Genomic DNA, 19064 nt, shown 5'->3' with positions numbered 1-19064 from the left:
ACCCTGGCAGAAGAGTAAAATAACAACCAGTCATCACGCAATGCTAATTGCGCAACGAGTGTGTGTAGTTTAATGCTCCCCACCCACTGAAAAGTGCTCAGTCATAATTCTTCGTCGTCATCAGGCACATGCAGCATCAATAAAGCGCACATAATATCTTACAGATTTGTAGCGGTTACCTCGCTTATCCGCAGAAAGACGAATAATGGCGTAGTGGGTGCTGTCCTACTTTACAAATAGCTACGTGGAGGATCTGCGTTTCGTGGCGTAGTGGTTAGCGCCACTCGCTGCGGAGCAAGAGGTCCCTGGTTCGATTCCGCGCTTCGGAAGCATTTTTCTTAATTATTTTTAATTGGGGATTATATATATATATATATATATATATATATATATATATATATATATACGGTGCGTGACGGCGGCGACGGCGACGGCAAAATCCAGCCGAGACTGTCCATATAATTGCTATCGCAATGAAATGATGACTTATGGCGTAGTCGATACCGTGCAGAAAGCCAAAACTTCAAACACAGTTGGCCTTGGCCCACCACAAAGCTGCGCTCGGAATTCGCATTAGGCAGTGTAGTAATAGTCGGTGATTTTTTTTTTCGACAACACGCTAGCAGTGCAATAGGCGTCAGGCCAGGAAATTCCTCCCGCGCGGTTTCATGTGGTCGCGACGCAACCTCGCGACTACGAGGAACGGGTGCGTCAGTGGACGCCGCCAAGGCCACTGTCCCTTTCCGTAACAGGCTCGTCCGCTTTCGGGTGTTTACAGCGTCGAGGTTTGTTGGCCGGAGTGAGAAAACTCTTTCCGGCTCGTAGACACGTGCTGAAGATTGCAAAGCGTGGACAACGAAGATATTTCCATCTGATGGTGCCAGTTACACAGCCGAAAAAGTAGATCCAAGGTTCAACCAAACTATACGTAAACGAAGCCGATAAGTACAACTACGGCAGACAACTATTAAAACTGCAAATGCCAAGCCTGGTGCGCATATATGTATGTATGTATGTATGTATGTATGTATGTATGTATGTATGTATGTATGTATGTATGTATGTATGTATGTATGTATGTATGTATGTATGTATGTATGTATGTATGTATTCATTCATTCATTCATTCATTCCTAGAACTACCTGTATGACCACTAGTAGGTTAGCCGCGCGTTCATACTTTACGCCCAGGCATAACCACATACTTCGTGACCAGCGTCCAGGGGAGGAACTCTGTGCACGTTCGGTCTTTGTTCAGTTTTCGAAAGTTCGTCCTCCGCCCTCACTGTTGGCCGGACATCAGCTGTTCGACGATGACAGCCACCTCCTGGTCAAACGCATGAGGCGAAGCCAAACGTTTGGAAAACCGAATACCGAACGAGCAAAATGGATTCCGTCCTGCAGATTTACGCCCACGCTGAAATACGGGTGTAATCGGGAACGCACTCAATCCCCGAATCAGGGACACTGAGCACTGGAATGAAGCCAAAAGCTGTATCGTTTTTCTGAGTGTGGCGCTTGCAGAGCAAGATGGGAGCAGGATTGATAGGGAGAGGAAGAAAGCGCCGTATCGGCGTACAGCTGAAAACAGCGCTGTCATGTGGCTTGCCGCCGGCGATAGGAGGCGTAAGACTGACCCTCAGAACTATGATAAAAGTGAGATTGCTCTTATCGGCGCAGGCAGATGCTACCTACCCTTTTATGCAGTCGAAAGAGCAACGCTGATAAACGCCACGTTCGAGCGTACCGAAAGAATGTTATCTGGCCTTATTTTGAACATCATTTAAACTTCGTTTCTTCCGACAGCTTTATCGTACGTCGTCAATCGCTCGGACGCAGCAGGACAGCCTTTATCGCTGATACAGCACAAGCAACGCGATGGGTACGAAAACGAGAATAGAAACGCTAACTGCCCCACAGCAAAATGAGGCACTCGCTTTTAAAAACAAAAGTAGAGCTTACGGTGCTCGGCTACTGACACGGAGGTCATGGCTTCGATCCCGGCCGCGGCTTTGGCATTTTCGATTGAGGCGAAAATGCTAGAGGCCCGTGTGTTTAAAGGTGTGCGTTAAAGAACCCCAGGTGGTCGAAATTTCCGGAGCCTTTTACTACAGCATGTCTTATATCATATCTCGGTTTCGGCACGTAAAACTCCAGATATTATTAACAAAGATGTGACGGAAGCGTATTCATTAGGGCTGTTTGGTACATGATTCAGTGGAAAAAGCGCCAAAGTACATGTTATATCAGGGGAACACACATCAGCGACGTATTCCGACTGTTTTTTGTGCCTTGTCCATTTGCGCTCTTTCCACACAGGAAAATGGTAGTGCTGCGAACAAGTTGGTGCTTATTAATGAACACGTCCTCAACAAAAAATTCACCGACGATTACGATACTACCTAATGCGAATTCTGAGTACAGCTTCATGTTGGGGCAATGCCAACTGTGTTTGAAGTTTTGGCTATCCGCACTTGTAGCGATGTAACCGTCGTTACATATTGCCACAGAAACTACCAGCGCTCGAGTGCTACGCACATGTGCACCGCTTTGTGCACTGCAGGCGTCGCGAAACAAGCGAAACGCCGACAGCCCCGTTACGACAAGCGAAGCCAGCCGCAGTGCAGCGGCCAGCCCTGCATGCGCACGAGCTCCGACCGAGGGGCCAGCGCGCGTGACGGAGGAAGAAAGCGAGGTTAGAGGCCAGTGGATCGTGATACCGACAGACTCCGCGTTCGCCCTCTTTCGTCGTCTTTCGCTTTATCGGTTACGCCGACGGCGACGCCGCTCAACGCAGGAAAGGGCGCGTAAGAGCTGCGCTCTAACAAAAAAAAAGAAAAATGTTGCTGACAACACGTACACATCAACACCTGTGAATACTAATGCATGCGCAAGCATCGTCGCATACATTTACGCGCAGCTACTGCTGCACATTCCACAATTTGCCCTACGAAGTGTCTCTAGTTAGTATCCGAAGGATTTTCTTTGTGGGTCTTGCGTTGTGACCCTAGCAGTGAAAACAAGCATAATTCATTTTGATATGTCTTATTGTTACGGCTCTTTATTACTGTTTCATTTACGGTGTAACATCACATTGCATTTTTAGATGAACAGCAGCTGAGAGCGAGAAACAAAGAGAAACAGGTAGGAAATTTTAATCTAGTTTAACCAATATCTTAAAAGCAGTTAAGGGGCGGTTATGTTTTCTAGTTACTTACGTGCTGCTACCGACTCAAACTACATCAATTAAACAATGTAAGTTATCATTCGCAAAAACGTAAATGTCACGTACGTGTTCTCCGCTCTACAGGTTGCGAAAACAAGGGCCAACAATCTTTACCTGATTTGTGATTGGTCACTCAATCGGTCAAAAAGAGTGCATTAATTATATACTGATAAACATGTATGAGAGGCGCTGGGAAAAATATAATTTCTAAGAATCGCCGTGGCACGCGCGTGCGCCGATTTCTACAAAGTGGTGAAAGTTGAAGGAAAAAAACAAAGATAATGGGACGGGGTATCTGCAGCGCACAGAAAGACGGCGCCGATAATAATTGCACAGAAAGGAAGCCAAGGTGATCTACTAACGCTGCATAGTCGCGGCGCCGATTCACGTGCGATGCGAGAACAACCTGTATTCTTATTGTTTTCTCGGCGCAGACAGATATCGCACGAGAGAACGTCGAGTGTGTACTGGAAACCTAAATCACCTGCGAGGCGTTCTCCCCGGCTTAGGGAAAGGCTCGATACATAGCGTGCAGAAAGAGGGGCAAACCGGCAGAATGCCGAATTATATGGACAGGTAAGGAGGCTTAACCATATAGTGATCGCGATATCGCTGCTGAAAGCGGCTTGCTTCTGTTTAAACTTTCGCTTACGTGGAAAATATAGTCTCGCATCAGGTGAAAAGGGTGCTAGTCACCTACGTCTACGTAACACGACTTCTAGTCCGCGGGAAGTGGACCGCGGAACAAGTCAAACGTGAAAGAAAGCTCCGCCCGAACATGGATAGTTCACCATTTATAAGACAAAACTGGTAGTATTTCGAATGGAAATTGGGGTTGCTGTATTTTGTTGCTTTGCAAAGGAGGCAGCGACTCATATATATTTTATTGTAACCCCGCTGTAGTAGACGCGGAACTATAGAAATGCCTGCAAGTGGTTAACAATCCAAAGATAGCATGGCTATAATAAGTTGTCTACACATTACACTCTTCTTAGTGAGATTAAAGCAAGGCATTAACCGAGAAGCAGTGCCTACAAACACGCGCTACACCGTTTTATTTCTAAAACTCTCCTCAATTAGTGCGAACCGCCTAATTATTGGTAGGTGCCCCGTAAGGGGTGATTGCCACATGCGAAGTGGAAAGAACAAATTATTCGCCTTTCTACTACCATCCTATTCATGACGTATATCGCGCAGGAGGTTTGAACCACACCACCAGGTATACCAATCATCCGACCTGCCAGTGCTGCTATTTGTATGCACTGTACCAGTACAAATACGAAACCAATATCAGTGACAACAGCCCGATAGTCTAGGATATCTTACGATGTTTCTTAAAGGGACACTAAAGAGAAAAACGATTTTTTTTTGTGTGGTAGTGAATTACTCTTTCCCCATGCCAAAAACACCACGCTTGTTGCGAGAAAACGCTCGGTAAGTGAGAAAACTCACAAAAAGAAAATGCGGGTGGCGAAGCCACCTCGAAGTTCCCCGCACCAGTCGTCATGACGTCATAGATTTTGACAGCTTCTACTAGGGACTACGTAGTTCCTAATCGGTTAAAATGAATTGCATTGTCGTCTGAGAGAGCCGGAGATTTAACATACCAGGTTTAAGGAAATTTTGTTGTGCAACCATGGCCAAAATAAGAAAAAAAGAAAACGCTTTGAAATCCGCGACATCACCATCGGAGAGTTCGGCGGAAATATTAAAAGTGTAACTTTTGACATTGATTTTCTCATCTATTCATAAACCTGAGGTGGTGAAATTAATGACACTAGAGTTCTCATAGTATAATTTATCAGTCTAAACTAATTCATTGTTCCCCTTTAGCGCCCCTTTACGAATACAAGTGTTCGTCTCGGGGTCGGTAGAATCAATAAATAAAAGGCGTATTTGAATGCCCACCTGGTCAAGCGCGGCCTGCTGGCGCGGGCTCAAGTTTCCCGGGTGGCCGCTCATTCCGGCGGCTGCTTGTTTTCTGACGCTGCGACTAGGCGCGCGTGCTCTGCTGGGCGGCGGTCGGTCTGTCGACTGGAGCGCAGCACTATCGCGCCTCGCCTCCGGCCAACGGCGCTCAACGCCCCGGCAGTCGCCCCGATCTGCAGTGACGACTGGGGTGAACGTCGCCTCCGGCGCCACTCGCAGCGCGTGCAGATTGCCACCACGCCGAACGGAATGCGCGTTGCGCCGTCTTTATGCAAAGCCACTGCCAGGTGCATGTATTATACTTGGCTAACACCAGTCCTCGTAGCGACGGTCTTCCTCTCTCGCTCCCAGCGACAACTGCAACTTATCCATGCGGTGTACGCGCACGTGCGCGTGTTCGTATGTGTGAGGACGTGCCGGTGCGTGCGTGGGTGTGTGCTAGCATGTCGTCGCGATTCCTTGGTATACTGAATATAATTTGAGAAGAAGTACGAGTCCTGCATTTGGCGTCTCGTGTGGTCATCCATCCCTTAAAAACACGTCGTCGTGTAGCCATTTCTGATCATGAAAACGGTTCGCGCGTTCCGGTAAAAGAAAAAGAACCTCAACAGGTCCCCTATGCATTTGCCTAAGACGACGCGAAAGCGAAAGCCATCTTCTTCTTTTTCTTCTCAGTAGATATATTAATCCTCCCCTGCCCCCTGTCCGAAAGCTTTGTGCACCTAACGGGGCTTTACACTGCCTCCGTGATCGGCCCACCTTTGACCAAGCGATCATGTCATGTGACGACGCCATGATGGGACGTCACAGTGACGTCACGGTGACGTCATCGCGTGATGACGTCTTGATCACTCGAGTTGACGCCGACGCCGCCGGAGGTCAATTTTCGCGTTTGATGACACATTTATGGCTTTCTGCTTGAAAATTGTAGGGCTGTTGCGCGCCAAAGCCCCTATATGGTTATGACGCATTCCCAGGATAAACCTTGATGACGTACGTGCACAGCAAAAGCAACGCGCACGGGCGCTCTCGCATTTTGCCCCAATTTATTTACGGCCCCTTGGCCAAGAACCGAACCCACGCCTTCGTTCTTAGCTGTACAGTGCCTAAGCCGCTAAACCACAGCCGTGCGTTTCCGCTCCTAAAAGAGCGCGCCAGCGGAACTTTCAGTCGCCGTCCAATGGGGGAGAGTCACGTGACCTAAGAACGTCAGCTATGACGTCATTGGTAGAGCAGCACGGCGCTGTCCACTCTGGTTCTGGCAGTGGTGATGCTGATGAGCGGATCTCGGAGGCCACGTAGAGAGAAGCGCATGGTTTAGATCTGCTTCCAGGTGCCGCAACGATCCCAGCTGTTCACAAGAAAACTGTCTGATCTTTCAATGAACAAATTCAGTTAATTTTCGTTCTATAAACGACTGTTAATTGGTCCTTATCGCAAGTAAACTTATGCTCCGATATCATATGGGTCCAATATAACTCTTCTCTTGAACCAGAACCATCGATTTCGTTCCAGTTTTATTTTTATAAGACTTTCTCTGAATATTCGGAAAGCCGGAAGTCAGTACTCGACCGGAAGTGTTTGGAAGAGAAACAAGAGCGCCACCAATACCAATACGTATTTTCAACCCCACCTCACATAATGCTTCCGACACCACGACAGATCCACTTAGAGAAATTTGCCGCAAATTCTTTTTTTCCTGCATATTGTATTGCAATTCTAAATACATCGGCTAGAAAGTGCAGGCTCGGCATTAAATGATTCCTCATCTTTGGGAGCATTTAACGCTATCGCGAATGTTGTCAATTATACCGTCGCAACATCTGCGAATGATGCCGCATTTACTATGGCGGTTGTAGGAATAGAGCATGGAAACCGCAATGGCTGAAATAGCGACTATGTTGCAGCCAACGCTTGATTCACTTGTGTGTTAATGTTCCTGTTGCACGGACATTGTCTCTAAATGTTCGTAGCGTCAAATACTTTTTCTAAACACACAGATCTGGAACGGCTTACTGCTCTCCCGTAGTACAGTACAAAGTACTCTAAAGCGTTAACCGCTTCTTCTAAACACACAGATGCATAAACTTTCCTTTGTGACCTTCACTTGCGTTGCTCTTGTGCTCTTGTGCTAAAACACAATTGATTCACATTTTTCAGCGAAAATTTATGTGGCTAGGAGGTGGGAATATATGGCGGTCCGTGAATGAGTAGAAACTATGAAACTCACAGGGTCCCTTATGCACTCGCCTAAGAGGACTGTACATTCTTCCTGCCCCGCCACCCTCCGAAAGCTTTCTGTCCCTCACGTGGTCTTCCATTGCCTCCAGGATCGGAGGCACCTCACCTAGCTTTGCGCTGCCTCTGCCACCTGCCCCCCGTTGACAAAGCTACGATGTCGTGCGATGACGTCATCATGTGACGTCATGATGACTTAATAAATTTTGGTGATCTGTAACGTCATCACGCTACGATGATTTTTCACATTTCTCGTGTGGACGCCGACGCATGTCAATTTTCGTGTTTGCCCCGCGGTCACGTCGCGTTTGATGAGGCACCTAAGCCTTTCGCCTTAATAAAGAAGCAATGATAGCGTAAGTTACCTCGATGGGTATCCGCGCTTGCAGTAGCTTCTCTTCAGGTTTTGTCAGCATATATAGCTAGGGATGATATACCCACCACAGCATGAATTGCTACCCATAAAATCATTTGGGTGTTCTTGAATTATTTTTAATATCCTTTAAGCTAGCGTCAGCAAACGTAAAGTTTGAAGCACGCATCTCTTAAAGGGGGTGACAGAGAAATCAAAAGCTATACACAATAGATGACACTTCGATAGATCCCTGCTAGTAATAATCTTCGGGGCCGCGCGTTTCAGCATTGCTGGTTCGTGTTTCGCGTAGGGGTTGCGTAGGGATCGCTTGGGCGGTGATTCTATTCTTTATTTTTTTATACATTCTTGTTTTTCCATCAGAGCATTTCTCATTAGCAACAGTTTACAGGACTCCCATAAAAGAGCAGAAAGTGCTCTAAGTACACAAACATTTTTTTACACTCACTTTTCTAACGCTACCTGCCATGTTTACCTCCAGTAATATGGTGTATACGTTAAGAAGGATAGTTCATTGGCCCCGACTTTAAATTACTTGGTACTTTATATTTTATAAGATAGGGGCTGCTGTGTACAGCTCTTTTATACTGGAGTAGTAGAGTACTTAGTGCCTTACTGATTTCGACTTTCTCTAAAGAAGTTGGGTGTTTATTATGAACAGCCTGCGGCGCTCTCCCTCAGTAGGGCACGCAATACTTTAAATCGTCCCCGTTTTTCTAAAAAAACAAATTCCTAAATAGTAGAACTTCAACAGATAGGAGATAAACCTGTGTAATTATTTAGAAAGGAAGAGGCACGGTTCATGCCTCACAACAGGATGCCACCTCAACCGCCTTTTCGGAGGAAGTGAAAATCGGTAACAAATATTTGGTAGACAACTCGGTAATTAAAATATTACTGAGTTGATTATTATCGCCGTGGCGATAACTGCGTAAAGTGAACACCAACATTTACTACCATTTAGCCACAACTGTCCGTTACTATTTTTCATTTGGCAACATTAGCTGAGATTAGCCAATGGTAAGCAAAAACTATGGCAACGTTAAATCGAAGTGATGAAGATCAACTTTATTGAAAGGTCTGGCGGGTCATTCGGGGATTGAAATAAATTGAAAATTTTTAATCCGCAACACGAAAAAAGAAAATGTCACGAGGAATATGGGTAAAAAGCTGTGCGAACAGCTTAAGGAGCCCTGACCCCCTAGCACACAGGACGACATAGAAGCGTGCGGCTAAAGGAATACACAGCGACGACAGAATACACTGAGCAATGCATTCATTGCGCAGGACTTGATAGCAATGGAAAGCGATGACGACGACTCTGACAACTCGAATGTTCGCGAGGTATATAGCCTTCCCTAGGCGTGCGCAAGGGGGGGGGGGGGCAGCCCCCCCCCCTATTCACCTAAGAAGGGGGGGGGGGGGCGAAGTCAGCTCCACACATTGACATGATAGGGAGGGGGGCACTGCGACTCGGGGGAGGGGGGGCAATGTCAGCGCCACATATTGACATGTTTGGGAGGGGAGGGCGCTGCGACGAACCTTCGCCCCCCCCTCCCCCCCCCCCCCCCCTGGAGGGGAACCCTGCGCACGCCTATGAGCCGTCCGAAAGGCCATCTCTAGTTGCCGTTTACAGACCACATTTGCTGATTTGCTCGCTCTGAATGCGGTGGCTCTGTGGCGCCGCTTCTTGATCGCACGATATAGGTGTGGAGTGAAGGTAGCGACGGCAAGGGAGAGTGCAGTCCCCAATCGAAAGAAGGCTGAGCAGATGACAATAATGAATTTAGTGCATTTAGTAGTTGCATGTGTAACAAAATTTAGCTATATCCCTTTTGCCGAGCAATATGGGCGGTAAGTACGGATAAACGTTTATAGCAAAGTTCATGACGAAGCGAATTCGGCTTCCCTTCCAAGTTCATTATAACGAGGTTAAAATGTCGTGCGGATGTCTTAGTCTCGTAATTGGTCAAATAGCTGTACTGCACTAAATGACATCTTGAAATAATATTGTAACCTATATAGCCATGTGCGTGTTCACGTGGCTCGCTTGTGTCGCCGTCTACGGGCATTACGCCGCAGGCGCGTGCCTCATCGGGCGAAACATAACACCTTTAAGAATAGCCCGCGTACAAGCTGGCGCGTCGAGACGCTTAGCGCACTTTCACAATGCCGTCAGTATCGTCTTGTGTGCATAGGCGTGCGCACAGGGGGGGGGGGGGGGGGGCAGGAGGGGCGCCCCCCTAATCACCCTATAGGGGGCGGGGGCGCGAAATCTGCCCCGTACATATTGACCCTTCTGGTCACCTAAGAGGGGGGGGGGCGCAAAATATTGCCCATACATTGACTTATTAGGGTGGGGGGCGCTGCGATGAACCTTTGCCTCCCCTGATGGGGAACCCTGTGCACACCTATGCTTGTGTGTACACCATCGAGGTGCGAGGCCTGCATTCTCACAGACGGAGCTCCAGATCGCTTTCTATTGTAAAGAGTTGCTCGACCTCGCCAGTGCTCCATGCCACTGGCGTAGCCTGGGGATATGGGGAGGGCCGGGGGCAAGGGTCGAACTCCAAATTTAGAAATGTTGCATGTTTGTATGTGTTTGTATACGCGCACACACAAACACACGCACGAACATACATAAAGTATCCTCGGACAACCCCCCCCCCCCCCTCCACAGACAAATATTTCTGTACGGCCCTGCTCCATGCGTAGACATAATGTGAACGAATTTCTCCCTCACTAACCTCTCAATCGACTCTGACGTACACATTTAAAATAAACACCAATAATAACCTCCCTTATACGCAACAAGTGGAATCCACTTTTTCTTTGTGTAATTGTTGATGCATTTCTTCAGGTATGCGCCTTGTAAACGAAGGCTTCTCTAATAATAATATTTCATAATTATTTCATAATTCTCTCTGGGCTGTTGTTAATGTGCGTGACCCCGTAAACAAGTACTGCCGAGGCTGTGACGTCAGCTTATGTACTCCCGTGCAAGATCACAACAGTCCCCAAGGGAGGTGATCCTTCTGTCCGTTGAAAAGGTCTATAGAAGGGAGAATCAGGTAAACGCAATGAACGTTAAGGCATTTCAGTGTCATCACAAAAACGTGCCGACATAGTAAGCTTGCGCCTCGCGACAGACACCAACAAAAAGGGAAAAGATGTCGGCGCTTTGCTTTGAAAGCGAAATTCCCGCCGCAGGCGCCTGTTATCTCCAAACGGCACTGCCGTTCGCCGAAGGCCATTAATTTATGGATGAGTGCATCGACACCAGTGGCACGTTGCCAGCTGTGGTATTTTTTCCTCGACGCCGGCTTTGCCCTGTGATACACACACTCCCGCTTTCGCGTCACCACAAAGCCGCATGTATAAGATAGTTTCACGTAACGAGGTGGGCGAAGAGACCTACACGGCCACATATGCAAATGATCGTGAGTACTATAGAGGCAGTATGAATGCCACGAGCTATATTAATCTTCCCTTTCTTCGCAAGACACGCGTGAACCCGACAGTCATTTGAATGTTGGCCGTTAATACCGACTACAAGTGTTCTGAGCGAAATGTGTAAATGCCGCGTTTATCCTGCCGGAAGCGGAAGAGGGGCGACATAAACGCGATGAAGTTGTACAGCAGGGTTGGTAGTAATTATTCTAGTACACTATAGTTGGTAGCATGGAGGAAGAAAGAAGAGAGGAGCGGGCATCGCGCAATGTCATTGAATCCCACTGTGTCGGCCCAACACGTGATCAAAGCGTCAGAGTGCGTGGTAAGTTTTAGTACTCCCGGTGACGTTCTGTCTTTGAACCTCCTCAGTGAGCCGTCTGAACTGCGCCGAGCGAGCGTGCTTTCATTAAAGGGACTGTCTACCACTCGGAAAATGTTTTCTGATTGTGGTGAAAATGAGAAGATCGTTCATCACATCGGCGGCAACGAGCATGCTTTTGTCCCATAAAGAAGGAATTATATTTTTAATTTGATGTTGAAAATCGTGAAAGAATGACCGCTAGCGTCACCCAACGGCGATGTGGTTAAATCTACTGGTAGGACAAGAAATCCTCGCAGGTAAACTCATTTTACTTAAAAACAAACATGTATAACTTGAAATTGTATTTTACGCACTTGAGGCAGCTTTCGGTTGCGTCAGAGAGCAACTTTTTGCCTTTTTTTCTCCACGCGTCTAAAAAGGCACCCGGTGGTGCTGCTGCTTGCGGCGCCGCCTTCGATTTCGTCTGCCTCAACTCATGCACTATGCAATGCGGCCCTCCGCGCTCGTATAGTACCGTGCCGCTGTATTGCTGTTAGGATGTCTCACATGTGCTGCGCTGTGAAGGCGTGCATTTACAGTCTCCTTTTGATGAATCAACTTGGCTTGGATTGCGGCAGCAGTGCTAAAATAAACGCATAGACTGCGATTACTGCAAAAGAGGCGTCCGGTAATAGTATAATAAGGCTTCATTCAACCGCTAGCGCGCTGAAAACGACTGTTACATTCATTACATTACTGATCAACGAAAATAATGTAATCATACAGAAATCGCATGTGCTTTCGGTTTCAATTTTTACCGGCACTACAATCGTCATCGCGTCCACCAACCAGTGTTGTGGGCATGTTTCACGCCAATGAAAGAAGACCGAACGCCGATCGAAAAATTCAGTTTTAAAAATTTCTACTCACTTTCCAGAGAAACTGCTGCAGGGTTGAACACTTCAGGCTGTATGCGTTCGATTGCGGTACAAAACAGAAAAGTGATGAAGGACGGTAGACAGTCCCTTTAAAAACTACCGGGCACCACACACCCAAGTCTCGGCAAATCACGTTTATTGCGTGATCTCACCGAGAAAAGTCACGTGTTGAGGCCAACACTTGCTGGCTTCAAAACGGGTTGGCTTGCCAAGGCTGATTGCGTGACGTAATGCTCCCTCCTTTCTTTCTCCATCCTCCATGGTAGGTAGGTAGGCAGAAAACGTTACTATAGTGGTCCTGAATAAGTGATCCTCCGTGCTCACGGCACTTTTTCATGCCTTATACGAGGGGATTTTTGGACCGAACGATTATGCACAGAATTGAGGTGGCTGTCTCACTCCGCCGGCACGAACACTGTGTTTTTTGTTTTGCTTTTTTGTCACTTTTCGAGTGGCCGTGGCTGCTCTTCTGCTTGGTTTATAAAAACGTCTGATATGTCATAAAATAGTTTATTGTGTTTAGATTTCAAATACACGTGTTATAAACAAATGAGCTTGTAATATTAAGAAACGGATCGCCAAGAGTGATGAGCACCATTGACACGTTTTTGGCTGGCTGACTCTCAGTTCTGGCTATATTTTAAGAAGCGCGCTACAGTTGTGTCATTTGCATCGCAACTGCATCGTAACTTTGCGTCGTAACTGGAAGACATATTTATGTATTCTGCAAGAAAAAAAAAAGCTGTCTTGGTTATAAGAAGTGCTCAGACGACTAGAGTGGGAAGAAGTAGGAATAAAGATTAACGGAGAATATCTTAGCAACCTACGATTTGCAGCTGCCATTGTGCTCTGAAACAATGAGGGCGGCGAATTACGGAAAATTGATCGAACGCCTTAATTAAGGAAGTACTGAAGTAGTACTACGAATATGCGAAAGACAAAGTATTTAGCTTACCTCTCCCCCACAGCAGAGCGTATACTGCTCTTAATCGTGTCCATTTTCTACACGCAACTTCAATACTTATTTATGCATTTCCTAGACAGAGCGAATTGTTGGCGTTTTACTTTGTTGCTATTTAGTTTATTTTCACATAACCAAGTATAGCAACTTTCGTTGAGAACTGCCCGGGAAGTGCTTGCTAGAGGAAGCTGATTTTTTTAGGTAATATAGATCAAACCGCGGCTATTAGAATACCAAATTTCATTATGCGTGCGCAGTAGCTTCATTTGCCTCTATTTGACTTCTCTTTTCCTGTCGCAGGTTGCCATACAAGCTCCTTACGCAGTGCCATCAAAATTCTTTTTTGCCCATCTGTGTTGGCAGTCACCAACATAATAGGACAAAAAAAAAGCGAGTGTGGGTGTGGGGGCGACGTAAGCACCCACAAGCTAGAATAGAACACCACAAGAGCAAGTATGGTCTTTGTAGCATGCTCAACAGCAACTGGTATTCAGTGTTAAGCGAAGAACTTATACGGCGGGACGGAACGGGAATTTATACGCATAGGCTAGCGCACAAGAAGAGGTGGGGTGGCACCCCATCCCAAACCACTTGGGAGGGTGGGCGCAAAGACTGCCCCATACGTTTACTCACTTATGGCCAGGCAAGTATTTGACGATAATGGCTGCCCAAGGCCCCTGATATTGCATTCGAAGAACTGTTTACTTCCCATATTTACTGCAGGAAAGCCATGGGACGAAAGGCAGGCCATTGTGAGGAGCTCATCGTCGTTCATTTTTTTTTCTTCATCCATTGCGAGGCATGTTGCCCTTTGGACTCGACCAACCAGAGGGAGGGGGGAGGGGGCTGCGATGAAACTTTGCCACCCCCCCCCCCTTCGTCCAAATGGGGAACCCTGAGCACGCCTATGCTTATATGACCGAAATCATATGGCAGAACTTATATGACAGACCGGACGTACAAGTTCTGCGCTTAACACTGAATATGTCGCAACAATGAGGACACAAATCTACCAATGCTAAGCAGTTCTTAGTCTCCGCTTTTTGCTGTCATGTGATTTTTTTCCCACTTTATGGTGACATTAATTAACAATTCATGTCTGTAGCTCCGTGCCGTTATTTTGTTAAAAAACAAATCTCAGAAAGAGACAGCGAGGCTACCAAATTGTCAAAGCCAAGATGTCAAGATCTTGTGGCCACATCCATTGGTCGGCAGAAAATGTGGAGCTCACTCAGGCTCACTCAGGAAATGGATCTTGCGCTTAGGGATCACTCGGACTCAGAATGATCAGAAGTTTTACTCAAACGGACTCACTCCGACTCACACTCACCAAAACATTATTCACCCGGAATCACTCATACTTAGACTCACGCTAGATCGTAGTCTAAGTGAGTCTGAGTGAGTCGATTCATGAGCCAGTTTGCCGACCTGTGGCCTCATCAGCATCTCGCGCTCCCGTATATATAGCCGACTCAGTGGCCCTGAGCGGTCGACGAGACGAGTGAAACAAGGAATCCTCGCTCAAATAAAGGCAACGACGTCGTTCAAGGGCGCAGTCATACGAAGGTTACGATCAGCGTTCCATTATAATTCTTTGTTTGTTTTTTTTTACGCTTCATTCCTTTGTCCCTTCAGTGTTATTTTCCTGCGAAGATAACGAACATGCGGTGGAAAATACTGAGAAGAGGTAAAACAAGTGAGTGTCGTTTGCGGATTTCCATTCGTCAACGATTAAAAACAGCCGGCTATACAGGGTCGTTGCCATCTAAGATGAATACCACGTTAACATTCAAGGCCTCATAGAAGCGAATCTTTAATACATACATACCTATAATTTTCCTTTCCCATCTTCACTAACTAGTCACTCTTCCATTAACGTTTTCTCTCTCTCTCTCTCTCTTGCTCTCATCAGCACTCTTAGGGCGTGACTTGCGGCACTTGTTTCCAACTCCTTGTTTTTCTTCTTAAATTTTGCTTTTCTACTGTCTGCCCTGGGCGAGAGTAGCCGGATTACGTGACGAAATATGACACATATTTGTATGCTTTCCCTTCCATTAAATCGTTGTTGCGAGTCAGCGCCTGTGTTGTTTTCCTTTTTTAATTTCTTTTTTCGAGTGCCCGTGTTTGTGTGCGTGCCATATTCTGCCAAAAATGAAAAGCTTAATACATTATTCCAAAAATTATTACTGTGTTTGTCGACACCACAACTACACGATATTTCCACGAAAATTTCCCTCGCGAAGCAGATTCAACTTTCCAGATTTATCATCTTGAATACTAATGAGATGTGCACCTTAGATTTCGTTGACCCTGTACACAGTCAGAGAAAGCTTGCGCAACAAAAGGCCGGTTGACACAGACACTTTCGCTGCTTTTCGTTCCCAGTCATTCACTCGCTGCCCGCCGAAGGTTCCTGCTTGCATAGCATTAAGGACGCTCATTCGGCATTGAAAATAAACCTGCGAGCGGTCGCACGAACACGCGCGCCGAATCCTTGAACAGGAGGTTCGTGGGTTTGTCCACGACGTAATTCGTTCCCGAATTCGCCGACGAGCGGCGCACGCTACCCGAAGCGGTCGAGAGCCTTGTTTTGAGAGGAAGAGAGCGTTCGGCCGGCGCTCTTGTGTTATCCCCACGGCAGTGGAGCTGGCATTGCCCCGTAAAGTCGCGCCGCGGCACACTTTGCTCCGGTGACAGCAGCAGTGACACCGTGAATACAACGGGCTTCGCGATGGCGAACGACGCGCAGGAACGGGCCGCACTTGAACAGGTGAGTGTTGACGCGTGTGACAGTCACCGCACGTGTACAAATAATAATAATTTGGGGGGTTTTACCTACCAAAACAACAATATGATTATGTGACACGCCGTAGTGGAGGGTTTCGGAAATCTCGACCACCTGGTGTTCTCTAACGTGCACCGACACCGCACAGAACACGGGCCTCCAGCATTTCGCCTCCATCAAAATGCGGCCGCCGCGGCCTGAATCGAACCCGCGACCTTCGCGGCAGCTGCCCAGCTCCGCAACCACTGTACCACCGCGACGGGATATCCATACAAAAGCCCATTGGTGAGAGATTCAGTTGGAGCTTCTTCAATAAAACCGAAACAGTGCGACTGAGATTAGGACAGAAAGAAAAGTCCTGTGCGGTTATACCGCGCTTCTCCTATGAGGCACGTGTTCTTATTTGAGTCCTTTCTTCAGTCGGATTGACCCATGGCGGGAGCTTAGCACGTAAAGTATCGCGCTTCTCTGCTAAGCTCGAGGTTGCGTGTTCGATTCCCAGCAACGGCGGCCGCACTTATATGGGGCCGAAAGGCAAGAACACCAGCGTATTTAGCATTAGGTGCACGTTAAGGGAAACCAGGGGGTCTAAAGTTAACCAGAGTGTCCCCCCCCCACCCCTCCCCCACCGCGTGCCTCATAATAATGTCGTGGATCTGGCACGTAAAACCCCAGAAATTGGTATTCATTCAATTCTATCGTGGCCCCTTAACGAAGTAGCGTTGCGCTTCTAAGCGTGAGGGCGCGGGTTCGGTGCCAGACCACGGCGGCCGTATTTCGGCGGGGACAAAATTTAAAAAAAATGCATCATGTACTTAGGAGGGAACAGGAGCGCGAGCTATAAGACGCGGGCACAGAAGGAGGACGGGACGAATGCCGTGTACTTATATTTAGTTGCATGTTAGAGAACCTCTGGTGGTCAAAACCAATCCGACTTTCCCCTCTACGGGATCAATTCACAATTGTATCTTACTGAGCTTTGGCGCGTTGAATGCAGGAATTTAACTTCTCCTTCAGTCAACGCTGTTTAGAGTTATGCAGAGGGTTGCGAAAGCGTAGGCCAGCCTGGTAGTAGTTCCAGAAGGGCTCAAAGTTTAAGCCATAAATTATAACGTTTCCTTCCAACATCATGTCCGTGCTGCAAGGAAAAGAGAGGAACAGTTACTAGTCACCTAAGAGGAGGGTGCGCAAAGTTTTTGCTATACATTGACTTAGCAAGGGGTGAGGGGAGGCGCTGCGATAAACCTTCACCCCACCCCCCACCCCCAACTGATGGGGAACCCTGCGCACGCATATGGACCGAAGTGTTAGCATCCGCTATATCTTGAGAGTATTTTTCTCAACGCACGTGTCGTCGATGTCATGCCAACATCCGAAGGTCACAATGGTGTGTGGGTCTACCGGCTGTCTCCATATTATGTTGTGGCTATGCAAACTGTTGCTGAGCAGTGGCCATTGTTTGGCTTAGAGAGTACAGAAGGTGGTGGGTTCGATCACTATCTCCAGAGGCCGAATCCTGACAGGCCATAGAACGCAAGAATGACCGGTTACCTTCCTAAATCAAGACCAAAGTCCGAAACATTTTTTTATACCTATACGATATCTTCAATAGCATAAAAGGGTTGTGCAGAAAGAAAGAAAGAAAGAAAGAAAGAAAGAAAGAAAGAAAGAAGAAAGAAAGAAAGAAAGAAAGAAGAAAGAGAGAAAGAAAGAAAGAAAGACATGTCAGTGAATTCCTCTAAAAAAATGACGAGCTAAAGGGCGACGGTGTGTTGGACGTATGCTTTTGTTGTAGCTGAAAAGCAATTTACCAAGGAATGCAACTAAGAGAAACAAGTCGATCTGAACACCACTGTCTCTTATCAAGCGGCCATGGCCGACTCTGATTGAATCCGCTGGAATCTGCCAGTGATTTACCCGAGTGCAAGTCAGTCTTGCGGCTTTATAGGTTACAACATTTTATTTAGGTCAGCTTCTCAGTGCTCCCCCTCGCATCTGTCGTCACAGGCGCGAAAAGAAGACCAATGAGACTGCCTAAATTCCACAAAACATTGTGGTCCTCGTTTGACGTTGTTTTCGTATTTATATACACCGACGCGTAGGCAAGCGCGCGAGAGGGATGCAGAAGTTAGCTGGGCAGACGAGTTTAAGAAGTGTCAGCACCCCTTTAATTATCACTCAGGTTAAACGATGTGGGATGTAGATATAGTGTTAATTTTTTTCTCTCTTGCTTACGCGTGCATAAATGAGCTTGCGTACGTATACACGCATGAGTGAGCTTTGAATAAGACCTAATTTACGGTCAGAGAAGAACGTATGATTCAATAAAACTCTGGACTCCGACTGAGCTTTGGTCGGTCGCATTTGGTTTCGATGCCTACGTGCATTCTTTTACGCGATACTACGAACTGTATAGGCAGGCATATCGCGAGCATTTTTGAAATTGTATATTTCTAGAGCTTCGGGGTAATCAAAAAAAAAAAAAAAAGAAAACACATTGGCGGCGAGATTTCGTCAGGTGAGCTATCCACTCGCCAGCATCAACCAACGCTATTTAATATTGGTTGAATGATGTTAACCAGCCAACGCTTATAAACATTAACGAACCGTTAGCCAACAGTTAATAGTGCTTATAGCATTCGGGCCCTTACAATGGGCTTCTCACAAACTGCGCAGTAGGTTTTTTCTTTCAAACTTAATTCATCTTAATTTACGTGTTTTCCGGATTATGATTGTATTGGCTAGCTTGTGTTTGATAATTTGCATCCTTAAAGATGTTTCCCTCCAAACCTTCGCTTGTAAATAATGTAATAGTAATATAATTGTTGAGGCTTTCGCCCCAAAACCACGATATGATTAT

The 19064-nt window shown here is 46.8% G+C and overlaps 2 protein-coding genes across 4 annotated transcripts in view; one reads left to right on the top strand and one right to left on the bottom strand.

Annotated features, from left to right (window-relative positions):
• Positions 1–19064, bottom strand: part of LOC119396603 (SEC14-like protein 2) — an 80004-nt gene that overhangs the window by 21218 nt on the left and 39722 nt on the right. Inside the window, exon 1 of one of the 3 annotated variants that reach the window (XM_037663884.2) lies at positions 5135–5224. The exons of 1 other annotated variant lie outside the window; for it this stretch is intronic. In XM_037663884.2, coding sequence (XP_037519812.1) covers positions 5135–5188 — 54 coding nt within the window. In that variant the 5' untranslated portion in view covers positions 5189–5224. Of the gene's footprint in view, positions 1–5134; positions 5225–19064 lie in introns of those variants that run through there. One more of the 3 variants, XM_037663886.2, reaches the window with a different exon arrangement.
• LOC119396602 (SEC14-like protein 4) overlaps positions 16003–19064 on the top strand; it is a 46558-nt gene continuing 43496 nt past the window's right edge. The window contains exon 1 of the mRNA XM_037663883.2: positions 16003–16189. Within this exon, the coding sequence (XP_037519811.1) occupies positions 16151–16189 (39 nt within the window). The 5' untranslated portion in view covers positions 16003–16150. The remainder of the gene's footprint in view (positions 16190–19064) is intronic.

Source organism: Rhipicephalus sanguineus, chromosome 6, assembly GCF_013339695.2.
Source record: "Rhipicephalus sanguineus isolate Rsan-2018 chromosome 6, BIME_Rsan_1.4, whole genome shotgun sequence".
Taxonomy (NCBI): Eukaryota; Metazoa; Arthropoda; class Arachnida; order Ixodida; family Ixodidae; genus Rhipicephalus; species Rhipicephalus sanguineus.
This window is presented reverse-complemented; position numbering and strand designations above follow the sequence as displayed.